At 36.9% G+C, this 14,660-nt stretch overlaps 1 protein-coding gene across 1 annotated transcript; it reads right to left on the minus strand.

The window, feature by feature from the left end:
- Positions 1-7,738: 7,738 nt before the first annotated feature.
- Positions 7,739-14,585, minus strand: LOC149023143 (uncharacterized). The gene is made up of 3 exons (XM_089143686.1): positions 14,347-14,585; positions 8,237-8,336; positions 7,739-8,158 (listed from the first exon to the last, which is right to left on the minus strand). Exons 2-3 carry the CDS (start codon positions 8,328-8,330, stop codon positions 8,010-8,012), a joined length of 243 nt encoding a protein of 80 aa, XP_088999812.1. The 5' UTR covers positions 8,331-8,336; positions 14,347-14,585; the 3' UTR covers positions 7,739-8,009.
- Between the last annotated feature and the right edge of the window lie 75 nt (positions 14,586-14,660).

The raw sequence follows: 14,660 nt of genomic DNA on the forward strand, positions 1-14,660 counted from the left end.
GACACAATTTTGAGTCCACTTTGAGAAACCAAATTGGCATTCTTCTCTTGAGAAGGCTGTGAGGTATTTTTTGTCTTTATATTAAAACATAACCTCCTATTTTAAAACCCTAAAAACCTCCATTTTTTTTTCTTCATTTTTTTGTTGAAAAAAATTTTTTTTGGTTTCTTGTGTAATCAAACATAATTTTAGCATCCAGAAATATTAAAGAAACAATAAAAATACATAAAAAATATTTTTTTTAAAATTGTTTATTACTTGGTCAAAGGCACACAACAAAAACATTGTTATACAGCTTTGATGTGCCATGTAAACTGGAAAATTTGTGAGATCCATTTTCTTGTCAAAAATGAACCATCCATTTCGTTGCAGATGTGTGACAAGTGTTCCAACATCACATCAAATGATGAAAATCCATTTAAATGTCACATCAGTCAATTGATTGATGTGACCTGTAAATAGATTTCTACCATTTGATATAATGTTGGAACACTTGTCACACATCTACAAGGAAATGGACCATCCATTTCCTTATAAGAAATGGACCTGATATTGGTCTATGTAAACTCTGGTCAGGGTACTCTTTGTAGGTTTTGGCTATTGTTTTTATAGACTGCTTTACATGTTTTCAATGACAAGGAAACAACCATATGTTTAATCAAATTTTATTTTAGACATATTATGCTGCTTATCTAAGAGGCATGTTCTTGCACAATTGGATGAAAAAGAATTATGTAGAAAAACTAGTTGTTTTAATTATGTATGTGTATTATATATTCAATCATTAAAATTAATTTAAAAATCATAAAGACTTAGAGTTTAATGAGTAAATAAAGAGTTTGCATGGACTGAAATTAGGAGTAGATCATTTATTAGGGTATTTATGATCACTCACCATAAATTGTTTAGTTTACAATGAGCAACAGTTCTTAATAAGATTTTCTTTAGTAGTATATATAATAATCCTCACCCCTAAATAAAACACTATCAATTCTCCAAAAAAAAAAATTTCAATCTCATTAACCTTATCACTTGAATGATAATTTATAATGATAACTAGATTGATTATCTAAATGGCTTGTTTTGAGATCTAAAAGACTTTATATTTTACCGAGCATGTGTTTAGTATTATTTTCAAATGTCATACTCATAAATGTATATATGATCATACATATGATCTAATTAAATGCTATTCTGGATTCAGATTTTTGTATCATGATGTGACTGTATTGCATCATCTTGATCTTGATACTTCATCTAAAATTCCATTTTTTTTATATTTCCTCTAAAATAGAAAACTCTTTCCCAATTTTGTTGGTAGAGGGGGAGGTGTTCAAATTTCAGGTTGTACTTGATTGAATTATTCCAATATGGAGCCGTTTGATACTTTCAAACTTCAAGATGCCCATTATGACTTGCGAAAGACATTGATTTGTTGTTTTATTTATTGCCACTCAGATTTTTTTTTTGTCACATTTGCGTGACTAATTTTATTTGCTGAAAATAATGGATAAGATGGTTGAAATGGTCTCGTCAAACTGACATGTGACTAATTCAATAAATATATCAACTATTATCATATTCTGAAATAAGATCCAGAGAGGATTCTGGAGCTAAAATCCAAGAATTTTTAACATCTGGAGAAAAACTATGGTGAAAAAGTCAGGCATTCTAGAAGTGGAAAAGTTCTCCCACCAGTAAAGAAGAGGCTATTTGTAGAATGAGTGGGTTATGGTCTGATCTAGTAGCAGGGAGTTTAGAGACCAATGGGCTAGGAAAAAGACGTATCTAAGAAGGTGAAGCAAAATTCTTATCAAGTTTCTTTTTAATAAGATTAGGAGGTTTCTGCTTATTGGTCCAATTGTAATATTTCCCAGGTGCAGAGAGTTTTAAGAGGTTGGTACCCGAGTTAAGGATTGCAGCAAGTGCAAAGCTGGAGAAGGTTTAAATTGGGATCCAAACTTGTCCTTAGCATGAAAGAATTCATTAAAGTCACCTATTACAATGAAAGGTTCGCAACAGATTGAATAATGGAATCTAATTTTGCCCAGAAAGGTATTCCGGTCAGAGTACGATGGTAGAGCATAAACAAAGAGAATGAAGGTAGGGGCAATAGGTGAGATCCATTTAAGTATAATGCGAGATCCATCAGCAAGAAGTACTTCGAAATCCATATTCCTACGGCCGAGGGCCCATAACCCACCCATAAGACCCTTGACACTTGAACTATTCACATGGCCAAATGACAAGTAACCGTTAAAAGACATTTTCTTAGAAACAAAAAAGATTTGATGATTCGTGGCATTTTGTCTCCCATAAGAACAGGTGATCAAGGTTATGTTTTTAAAATTTTTTTGCTAAACATTTATTGCGAGAATTTTCCATTAATACTCCTGATGTTCCAAGCAAAAATCTTCATTGCAGATTTAGGAACAGGAAAATTTTGAAGGTCCAAAGAGTAGCAGTAACTTCACACCACCAACACCAAAACGCCAAACACAAATTTAAAGAATAGGAACAAAAACTAACAAATAAGACAAGAAAAAGAAATGGAAAACGAAAGAACAATATGTACAATAGGACAGATCTCCAATTCATCCATAAAGAAAAGGAATAAAACAACAATGACCATAAAGGACAATCTAACACAGTGACAAAAGATTTACATATAACCTAAGCAAAGAATCGATTTCTAGACTTGAAAGGTATGTTATTGAACTATTAGTATAAAAAGACAAGAATGGAGATAAATAACCACAATGTATAAGCCAAAAAAATATGAAATAACACAATGTATATGCCAAAAAAATCTAAATATTTGTGATAGGGGAAGACCTCATACATGGTCGACAGGGAGCAATAACATTTAGTTACCAAAGTAACAAATTGACTATTGAGGAGATTGGATGTTCACCCTTTCTAATTTTTCCATTTGCTTCACTACCTGCAGAATTTTCTTCAATTGCTTAGATTTATCATCATTTTCAAAGATTAATGGTGATGATTCATCCGTCAATGTCTTGGAGATCTTGTAGATCTTCCACTACACCATCAATGGGTGCAACATTCGTTTGTAGCCCATTGCCTGGTTAGCCTTAATTGCCTTCATTGTCAAGTGGCACCTCAGAAAGGAGGCTGAGCCCCAAGTCTTCCTCACTCAAAAATTTTTGCTTTCCCTTTTCCTTAGAAAATTTCCCATTCCTTTCGACTTGATCCTTGGATCCTCCTTTACTCGTATTAGAGGAGGTTTGTCTTGTTCCCTTATCCTCATAAATCGTAATATCATTTATTTGTGTGTATTTTTGTTTCTCCCTTTTGTTCTCATTGCTCCCTTTCTCCTTTAGAGCAACCCTCTGACCTTCATTTTGAAATATACCCACGACATTTGCGTCTTCCTGTATTTCTGACCCATCTGCTTCCACTTCCTTTTTAGATCGGTTAGGAAGAGTGGCCAAATTTTCCAAGTCTAGGACCAGTCACCATATTTTTGTAGATTTTCACCTTGTTGAACTATTGAGGATTAGTTGCTTCATCATAGAGTGGACAAATTTTGGTAATGTGACTAGTTTGACCACACTTTCTCACATAATATTTTCAATTCATATTTCAAATCTATAGGAACCCAATCATCACCAATGCTCTGCATCATAGTTTGAAGCTTCACCATGATAAATGGTGAAATCGCTGTTGAGACAAGCTGGGTATCACTAGTAGCCCCATTTGGTGAGAGCTGTGTGCTGGATCATCCACCACTTCACCTAGATCAGCAGCAGCTTTAAGTATGATCACATACTCATGACGGTCATACTTGATCCCTCTCATCTGAACCCAAATCACAATGGGAGGTAGAATACTTGTTCGTTTACAATCACGCATTGGGTTCATAGCAAGGTGAAGTAGGAATCGGTCTATCCACCAAGGTGCCATGGATAGAACCTCATTCCTATTATTTTCAAAAGCAAAAGTTGCTCTGAAGCCATCCCTTCCAAAGAGTGAAATATCAACTGCTCCCAACGGTACCCATAGTTCAACTAAATGCTTGCAAGTGTTTGAAATAGGCTCTTTAGGGTATTCAATGGCATACCCATACAAAGTTTTAGAACCCAAACACTATGCAAAGAAGTTCAACAGCACTGCTTCTTTCCATACAACCGGACCCACATTACCCTTGACGTTTTCCCTTGAAGAAGACCAAAATCTTGTTGGAGATGACGGTCCACTTGGGAGAAAGGCTTTGAAGGGAGGGGTGCATGAGGTTCCTTGCACTCAATTGTCGTCCCATCTACAAACATTGAAGGAAACTCACAAAGAACACAGGTGAAACAAACCACATAATAGGCAAAAACCCAGTAAAACAAAAACAACAAAAGAAGCAAGAAAAGGTAAGTACAAAGAGAAGTAATTTTTAATGAAGAGAGGTTTGGTGAGGGGACAGGGTTTAGAATACAAGAACCATAAAGAGAATTAAATATGGTGGGTGCGGGGCGGGGGGGAGAGGGGGAAGACATTGGGGAACTAGAGGCAACATAGAGAATGTATCTCTTTCTTGTGATTGGGGACTGTATGTTGTGCAACAGAGGAAAAGAGACAGTGTGGGATGTCTTTCTTTCATGTGACTGGACAAAAAGAATCCATGCAGCTGAACTACTAAGGCTGCTGACAAAAAATTGGCATCATCATTAACTCTTACATCTATCTATGCAATGCATTTCTCTCAGATCACCAGATGGATAAGCAAACCAAAACTTGGTTTCTTTCTATATTTGCAATAACATGTTACTTTATATGAAAAGAAAGAAATAATGCTTTTTTTAGAAAAGCTCAACAAAAACCAACTAATGTGTTAGGGAAAGTATCAAAATGAATTTTGGACCTAAAACTATCACCCCCAACAAATGGACCTATGGAATTTCAAGAAGAAACGTTTGAGAACCAAATACTAAATAACTTTACTCTTTGCATACCAAAAGCTAATGCTCCAATGTTGCTTTGTGTAGGGATATCTAACGAACTGCTAGTGAGTGCAAGATGGAGCATGGGAATATATAAGGATGGACAAATCTAGTACTTAAGTCATGGAGGTTAGCTATAGCAAATGATGTAGAAGTGACCCTGTTGACAATACAAGTAGGATTGGGCAAAGCAAAAGAAATGGTACTAGATATCAAGGCTCCCAAATAGTTTGACTCTTTTGCCTAAAGCAAACAAGCCTTGGTCTCTTAGTATTGTTAATATTTTGGTAGTTGTTGCAGAGAAAACAAGATCTATTACCTATTCTATTTAAATCCCCCGTGCTCTAGGATTTGTATGGTAGACTAGCTAAGATAGTGTCTAACAACAAAACCCAATGTCTTGAACTACAAACTTCCCCATGCCAATGTTTTAATTAAGTAGTGAATTTTTCTTTTTTTATAAATAAAAAAAATTCATTTATTTTTTATCGAAAGAAAAGAAGAAAAAAAACTCCAACTTTTATACCTATTTTTCTTTTAAAAAAAAAAAAACTTTTGTTAGTTTTTCTTTCTTCTTCTTCTTCTTCTTTTCTTCTTCTTCTTCTTTCTTTCTTTTTTTTTTTTTCTTTTTTTTTTTGCCAGGAAGAAATTTATATTAGACTGTTAAGACTAATTTTAGAGGGGTATTAAAACCACGAAACGAAGTGTCGGAGATATATCACCAACATAGGGCGATATATTGCTCTGTCGCCTAGGGGGTGACACGACATATACCAAATGTCTTTTCGCCGATATATCGTCAAATTCACCATATATAACAGAATTTCATTCGTTTTTTCACTGATTATTCATTCAATTTTTTCCAAAGTGATGTAAAACCTCTACAGGCTCCGGGGGCGCTGCCCCACACCCTTACAGGGGTGGCCTCCTTGGACCCCCGCCTGCTCACCGGGGAGCGGGATCTCGTGTCTGTCGGCAACAGAATGTGAAACATGAGTCATACTCAACATAATTGTATAATGAATTGTAGACTTTAATACTTTTGTTCACCAGTTGTGTATTTGTGTTCTCTTTACATGTTTACATTAATTTATATGAGTTTTCTAAACTTTCAGTGTTGCACGCATATAGCCTAGCATGTGTCAATTAAAATCTATAAATTAAGTGATGTTTTAGGCCAAAATAATGTTCCCATTGTGTTTATTAAATTAAGCTACACAACAAAATTCAAGCCAAAACAACCTTAAAAACCCCCTGAAATCAGGGGTCGAATTTTCATCGACACCCTTGCCAAAAAGTCGCTGACATGGTGTCGCCGTCACAGACATGGCGACATTGTCTAATATTTCGGACCTTGATTAAAACCTCTCTATACAAGAAAAGAAAAGGTGGTGAAGAGTGCCACCAAACATGACATAAACCAAACTTCTTAGAGCCGTTAGCAAAGAAATCAGTATGTATATTTGCTAATCTACTAATATAGCAAAACTGAACTATTTCTTTGCTAACCTAGTAATGTAGCAAAACTGAACTATCTCAAAACAAGTTTTTAAGCTAATTATTCCCTCGAGACATAACCCAATCCAGGGATTGACTGCGCCCATTGAGAAGAGAATTTAACCTAAAAAAAATCCTAGAAGATAGTAGGTCGAGGGACATGATGAGATAAAGCTATATTGTCTAATAGCCTCAAACTCAAGGAATATTGAAGCTGATGCGCCACGACATTCTACACACCGAGCCCCCACGAAGCGACCTTCGGGATTCCAAACAATGCTGCTCTGTCCACCATCCTTATTAGTAGTCCCCTCCCAAGCTGCATCACAGAAAATTCTATAACCATCAACCAGTACTTCCAAGTTTGGTTGGTGATCAACTACTCGATCCTGCAGAAATAAACCAGAAGCCGAATCAATTATCCTCAGAAAACATGGAAGACGATACACAAGGTAGACGCCACGAAATAAGCAAAAATTTCTGGCATTCCAAATCGCCCACATTAATGTACTGCAAATGAAGTTTACACGTTCCATTTGAAATTCTGAACAAGTCCCACCATTCTTGAATAGTTTCCCCCTGAAATTCTGAGGTTTCTATCCGTAACTGAGATACTTTCCAACAATTTGCCGCATGAGGAACAAGTGTGTGGGTCAGAGTCTCTCCATCTGAGCATTGCAAACCAAGCACCACGGGGTAGAAGATCCGTTCCTAAAGAACAGATTTTCTTAGTACGTCTCGTCAATATTATTTTATTGCAAAGACTGGAAGGACCTTTTTCAGTCAGGACACTAGCAATGTTATAGAAAATGGAACAACAGATTCAGTCAATGCTAATTCTAACCTAAACAACTTTACTCCAAAACGGAAAAGAATTGGCTGAATCGGACTATATCTCCAGACGAGCTTTCATATAATTAATGTAGGGCGGGTGAAATGTTCGAACTCTGACCTCCTATGTAAAAGCATTGGTCTTTTGTCAACTGAGCCACCCTCAGGGTTCGTGGGGTGCAAATTTAGTTTCGACTTTTAATGGTCCTGAGTTCACGACTGAGTCTGAACGTGAAATTATACTTTATAATCTCAAAACTAGGATCAAGGTTAAGATTGAATCTTCGACACTCTCAATCAAGTAATCAACTAGAGTTTAGTTGTCCGGTATATTAAGAGAAGCGCACTTAACACTCACTGGGATCAGGAAATTACCCACAATTATGCCTACATTTTGGGCAAGAGAAAACAAAACAGCAACACAATCTTGAAGCACTTCATCAAAGATGAGTTGAGTAAAACAAATGTGTAACTGGAAATATATTAGAGATTATTTCATGTCCAAAATAAACAAAGCAAATAACCTGTCTCTTAGACGAGAATTATTCCTAGTCGGAAAGGCATACCAATACCAACTGGATTTTGAAAAGAAAACTGTACTGACAAATTTTGATCACGGGCAGCCAGCAAAAGTATGTGAACAAGGTTGGACCTTGTACATGAACAATACAGTTAATGGTGGATCAAGAAACAATTTAAAATTCATCAGCAAAATGGACGGCACCAACTTTAAGATTCAGTTGGGGTCTTCACAATGAAATTCTGGCGACTGATAGGGTTCATCGCCACTGGGGGTCCTGCTGTACGTGGCCATGCCCGGAACTTCTTATCAGTTTCTTCCTGCCATTCATTGCTTGAAACAGTACGGGGGGTGGTACCTGTTATCGAAATCCAGCAATATTGTAAAATTTTCAAATATGATATTTTCAAGTCTAAACAAAGTAAATACAGCTTACCTCCAAACAGCTTCTTGTCAGCAATAGAATGATCCACTATATAAGCAATTGCAAAGGACCCCACTAAAGCACCCACAATCTTAGCTGTTGCCATTGTTTACTGCCAAAATTCATAGATACTTCAATGTTATTAAAAAAAAAAAGAGGGAAGAAGAAGTAGAAAGAAAACAATGAAAAATAAACGGCCGAACTATCTTTATGCTTGTCTGCACAAAGGATTACATTCTTGAAACTACCGAGTGTAAAACATGCTTCCTCAGATTCAGTAATTTTCATAACTGAACTCAGAGATTTCAACAGTGCATCAAGGCTTCTAAAGCCCAATGCATAAGGCAACTTGTCAGGTGCTTACCAGACGACTTGGGCAAATGATATAGAACCAAGTTATAACAGTTGACATAGTGTGATATAAAAAATGTTCAAACTTACAAGCAACCAGCAAATTCTACATAATGTGGAAGATGATGAATCTTCAGTACTACCATTATAATGAACAAAAAATATAATACAGCCTGAACACAATAACCAAATGAAACAAATTATAGAAGAGACTGTGTCTTTCCAAGAAGAGGAGACTCTAGGGCCTATAATGGTCCCAAAAAACACAGGGTTCAAGTTGCAAAGGTTCAAACGGTGGAACCACAATACATAGGTCATTCAAGATACAAGCGCACAAAAGGTGTACAACAGTTACACTCTGAAGTAACAGCAGCCACAAGACATGAAGGAACCTCATGCATACACCTCATAAATACTGTCCTCCTGTGAGGATAAAGTGAGAGCTCCAACCATGGAAATAAGGGAAGAGAGAAAATACCAAACTCATACTGAAAAAACAAGTTGGCATAGAGTAATATATACTTCCAACGCTCAAAGACAAAATTTAGATGAAAACCAAAATGATCAATATCACACACTTCGAACCCTGTTAAATCCACAAAATTAAGACCTAGCAGTAAAATGGGGTCAGCAACATCCAGGTAGAGCATGCCAAATAGGCCCCTAGCTGCCTTAACCTTGCACATAAATAAGATCCAAAAGAATAGAAGGGAAGTCACACAAAGATTCAAAAGAATACAAGTGAAGAAACTCGCATTGAAGATTGATGATCACTAATGGTCATGCATACACCTAGTTATTTTTTGCATACCCCTAGTTATATTTTGCATACCCCATACCTATGATTATGATCTAAATAATAAATGCCCCAGAAACAATAACAACATGCATTAAATGCAATAGTATTCAAGAACTTAATGTAACCATATTTTACACACAAAGTGAACAAGTTCCTGGTGCACTCAATAGTTGTTGCTAATAGAGTTTGAATAATCCCCCCCCCAAAAAAAAAAAATAATTACACGGCACCCACTGACCACCCACTATTATCTTTAAAATACATGGCACCCACATGCATAATTACAAGTTACCCACAATTAAATTTTGTTGGTAAATAGGTAGTAAATTACCTAAATACCCCCTTGTTATATTTAACTTATTTAGAATTTGAAATAAAAATTACCTAAATGTCCCTTGGGTCGTAAATGACATTATTGTCCCTAGTTTGACTCACTAAATGACCTACATGTCCTCTCTCTATCTCCATCGTTACTCCTCCCTTTGCAACTCATCTCCACCGTGTCAATTGGAAATGATTTGTAATCTTCGTCTCTCTTAATATCAACTCTAGATTTTCTCTTCAGTGAGTTCTAACTAAACATGTTAATGGAGATTTTTCTTCTCCAGACGAAGATTTGAACATTAGTTCCACTCTCTCCTCTAGTTTTGTTTCCTGAAAATGGTCAATTAAATAATTAAAGAACACCGAATCAAAGTGAAGAACAACTGAGGCTTCAAGAGGATTTCAAACCGATTTTCAAGAAAAAGAGTATAACAAATCTCCAAGCTCCAAGAGAAAAGAAAACATAGATCTGATTCACAAAGAGCTGAATCGCAGATCTAAACATTGATTTAAGTTGCAGAAAGAACTCTAGATTGAATAGCGGATTTTCCAAAGCAACAAGAACTCAAGATCTGAGTTGCATAGAAGAAAAAAAACAATAAAGAAACAAGAAAAGGCCAAGTGGTAGACACAAGAACGAGAAAACCACTAAAAAGAACCAAGAGAAATCGATTTGGTGGAGCAGAGATAACATTATAAAAGTAGATGAACCGAAGATTGTAGATGAATCGAACACAACCTTAGCTAAGAACTAGAGATTTCAGATGAGTCCTTGAGCAAGATTCTTTTGAGGGTTTCAAGAGCAATGATGAAGAACACCGAGGGAGAATCACTATGTCATTTGATTTCAACTTCGTAAGGAACTCTTACAGAGAACAAGAAGGAGCAGGAAGATGGAACAGCTTTGAAGCTTTCAAATCTGATTTCCGGCGGTGGCCGCAGTGGGTGGTTACCGGCGAGGTGTAGGTAGAAGATGGGGGAAGGGATTCACCACCAAAGGGTTGAATATGGGAGGATATTAAATGGGGGGTAATAATGTCATTTCATTACCTAGAGGGAACTTGGGTAATTTGTATTTCAAATTTTAAATGAGTTAAATAAAATAAGGGGGTATTTAGGTAAATTTACTACCCATTTAACAGCAAAATTTAACTATGGGTAACTTGTAATTATGCATGTGTATGGCATGTAATTTTGGAGATAATAGTGGGTGGTCACTAGTTTCACCTCAAAAATAGTGGGTGCCTAGTAATTTTCTCAAAAAAAAAAGATAAATAAAGAAGATCTACAAAAAATTATGGAAAGAGTCCACTTCACTACCCCCCCCCCCCCCAAATAATATTCTCTGGTTAACCCATGTAATTCTGGCACATGGAAGGGACATGTAGAAACACAACCTTGGAATAACCCAAACCCAATTGGGTTGCCAAACCAAGCCAAACCAGGTCCAATTTGAATCATGGGTCTAGTAGGCTATTTGGAATTTATTTTTCTTTTTGGTAATAATACATTATTCTTTTAACTTTAGAAAGTGGGATATGTTTGCAAGAATTGAGAGTTAGAGTTGGTTTGTAGGATACTCACAACTTAGTAGATCGTTTCCTTGTTAAATTTTGTCTCTTAGTTTACTAGTTTCCTTTGTTAGTTGGATTTTCCTCTTTTAAAAGCTTGTAATAAGATGAATTTCAGATTGGATAAATATAATTTGAGTTTATGAATTTATGAGGCCGTGTGTCTGTTTGTGTGTGTACTCTCCCCTCTCTCTCCTCTTGTGCTATTTCCCTCCTTCCTTCCTATTCTTCTAATTTTCCCTCTGAAAGCCCCTCATAGTAGACCCTTCCCAGGTCTGCCTTAGGCAATTGGGATCAATGTGGCAATTCCGACCAATTTGGATGGTTAGGACAACTTCTAGAGAGGTCAACTACATTTCAAACTCAGAATCAAATACAACGAACCTATTCAATGTATGTCCATTCAACCATGCGTTTCCTCTCCCTTGCATGCTTTTGACCGCCAAAAATATCACAGTTGTAGGGAGGATCCCTAAACTACAGTAGGTAAGCAAACAGGCTTAGGTATTTAAAATCTTATTAGTTGTTAGGATCCTAATCATGTCAACCGATTGGATGCCGGAAGCTATTCTTCGCCGCACCATGATTCATCAAACACACACATACACACACACAGAGCATTCAAATTGCATAAACAAGATGTAAAGACACAATGTAAATGACCAATGCATTAACTCAGCAACTGGACTCCATCAAAGAATCCCCAGATATGAATAGACATTTCAAAATGCCCCAAGGGTCTTCCACTTACCACAAGCAAGCTTGCCCAAAAGAAACACTTAATTAATCCACCCCCCCCCCCTCAAATCCCTCTCTTCCCCTTGATATAACCCTGACACAATCCTAACAAACTACTTTAGATGTAGGTAAGAATGAGACTCCTTTCTATGTATGGAATTTAAGTAATTCCACCCCTCAAACCACTCTCTTCCCCTTAAAATAACCCTGACATAATCCTAACCATCAAAATGCTAACAATCTACTTTCCATGTAGGTGAGAATGAGATCCCTTCACTTGAGTTTGGAATCAACATAATCATAACCATCAAAATGCTAACAATCTACTTTTCATGTAGGTGAGAATGAGATCCCTTCACTTGAGTTTGGAATCAACATAATTGTCATGTATCTTCTATATGTCCAATACCCATGCAATTAGAGGTGAGGCAAAAATTCAAAACTAAATTAATACTTTTACATGGTATCATCTTCCAGATTACAATCCTCAGCACCAACCTCTTCACCCTCATGCATCTCCAGTTCAACCAAGGCTCCCTCTGCTGCTCCCTCTTTCCACCATCATCTTACCTTAAAACTGATTTCTGACAATTTTCTTCCCTGGAAAACCCAGATTTCCCCCTTCTACAACGTCAAGAACTACTAGACTATATTCTTGGCACCATTCCCTGCCCACCAGAAACCGTGACTCTGGCTGACTCAACAACCGCTACTCCTAACCTGGCACATGCTGAGTGGAAACGCAAGGATGAACTCTTCATGGGTTGGATCATCTCTAGTTTATCTCCTGAAGTTCTTCCCTATGTGGTAAGTCTCACCACCTCTGCAGCTGTCGGAACACTCCAGAGATGACTTTTGCTTCTCTCTCACATACAACATTCTTCAGTTGCATATGCAACTCCAGAACACCTCCAAAGCAGACAAATCCATCTCTGAATATCTTCATGACGTCAACATTATTGCTGATAAAGCTAAGTGCAGAGGGGCCCTTAGCCAATGCCGAACTCAACGCCTTCATTTTTCCGAACCTTGGCTCTGGCTACAGTGACATTGTTGCAGCCTTGACAACTAAAGCTGAACCTCAGTCGCTTCCCTCTTTCCACCAGCTTCTCTTAAGCCATGAAACTCAGTTGAAGAATGCTATAGATCACGCTGATACCCATATAATTCAAGTTCCAGTCAGACCTCAGCCCAATTACCATGCACCAGCAATATCTTCATTGCCTCGTATTAACTTCATTGTAGCCCAATGGTTAAAAGCAAATTCCTTCCAAAAAAAATTGCTTATCCTATCAAAGCCATCAAATGCTTTTAAGTGACCTAGATTACAAATAAATAACATACTCAACACCTAGGAAACTAGATCTTAATAAGTAACGAATTTAATGGAACTTTACGATTTAAGTTTGATAGCCAAATATCTCAAGCAACCTTAATGAGTCTGTTGACCTTGCAATACGTCATAAATCATATTAAGTTTGCAGCCTTCATAACTAAGTGAAATTCTGCTCAATCTTAATTCGTAAAAATAGAACAAAGACACCTCAGCAGTGAATGTAAGTCACAATTTTTAAACTGATGGTAAACTCAGACAAAAAGACAGGCTGGCTTAGATTATAACTTCGTGAAATGTTAGATTCAGTATCTGCAATTTATTAGAAACAAGACAGCTCCATGTTTTGTTGGGGCTTCAGTTGCTAAATGGGATAATCAGCTAACTTTTGGTCGATTTTGTTTCCCTTTGTTTCTTTAGTTGTAATCCGATTGGTTGCTTTTCAATAATTAGTCCACCCAAATTTGTCCAAGCCTAGCTGTTCGACTTCCTGATCTCTCCACAGACAAGACAAATCTTTCTGCTGCAAACACTGGTTTTTTTTTTTTTAATCTATTTTGCAGCCGATCTACTCAGTACAACCTCGTCACTTTGCATTTTCCTTTCTTCCTGTCATTTCTTTTTAATTCGCTTGGTTGATTGGTTGATCAATTTCTCTTCTGATTGTTGGTCCGATCCACATCCCCAACTCATCTCCGTGGTGTTCCTAAAATTCTCATGGTGGCTGATATGTTTGTTAAATCATGCTCGATTCATTATGACTATATCAATATCATCGTTGATAAATAATCTAGCCCATGAGTCAAATTCCTGAGTTAGATCGTTTTCCTTGTATTTAAAGTATCAGAAAGTAAATGATGCGAATTCAATATCAATAAGAAGAAGAACTGTTAACCAAATTCTTTAAACGAGTTATAAACAGTCAAATGCAGATCAAGCCAAAAAAGAAAAAATAGCTATCATCCATTAAAACAGAGAACTGCTTGATGATTTGGAGATGGAGTACCTTGAAGCTGAAGCAGGACCGGTCAATACGTTGCAGGATTTCTCACTTTCTCTCTGGCAGCCGTCGTTTAAGGTGAGTAGGAGACCGAGCGATACGTATTTTCAGATATGGGTATATTTCTTCGAATGCCCAAGACCGATTTAGGTAAGGCCGTAAGGGATAGTTTCGGCCTTTTCGGGGGAGGGGCGAAGTGCAAAGATCCCCACAATAATCTGATCGCGGATGTAACCCTGAGGTACTTTGTGTTTTCTAATAATATTCCTCACCAAGGCATGAATTTGCACACCGTTTTCATTTGCTGGCATCGACAAAGA

The sequence above is a fragment of the Hakea prostrata genome, chromosome 2, assembly GCF_041222555.1.
Source record: "Hakea prostrata isolate BN-2017 chromosome 2, UWA_Hpros_2, whole genome shotgun sequence".
NCBI lineage: Eukaryota > Viridiplantae > Streptophyta > Magnoliopsida > Proteales > Proteaceae > Hakea > Hakea prostrata.

Coding starts and splice junctions, on each gene's coding strand:
- LOC149023143 (XM_089143686.1), bottom strand. CDS start 8,330: ATGGCAACAGCTAAGATTGTGGGTGCTTTAGTGGGGTCCTTTGCAATT. Junction 8,159..8,236: donor TGACAAGAAGCTGTTTGGAG/GTAAGCTGTATT, acceptor TTTCGATAACAG/GTACCACCCCCCGTACTGTT.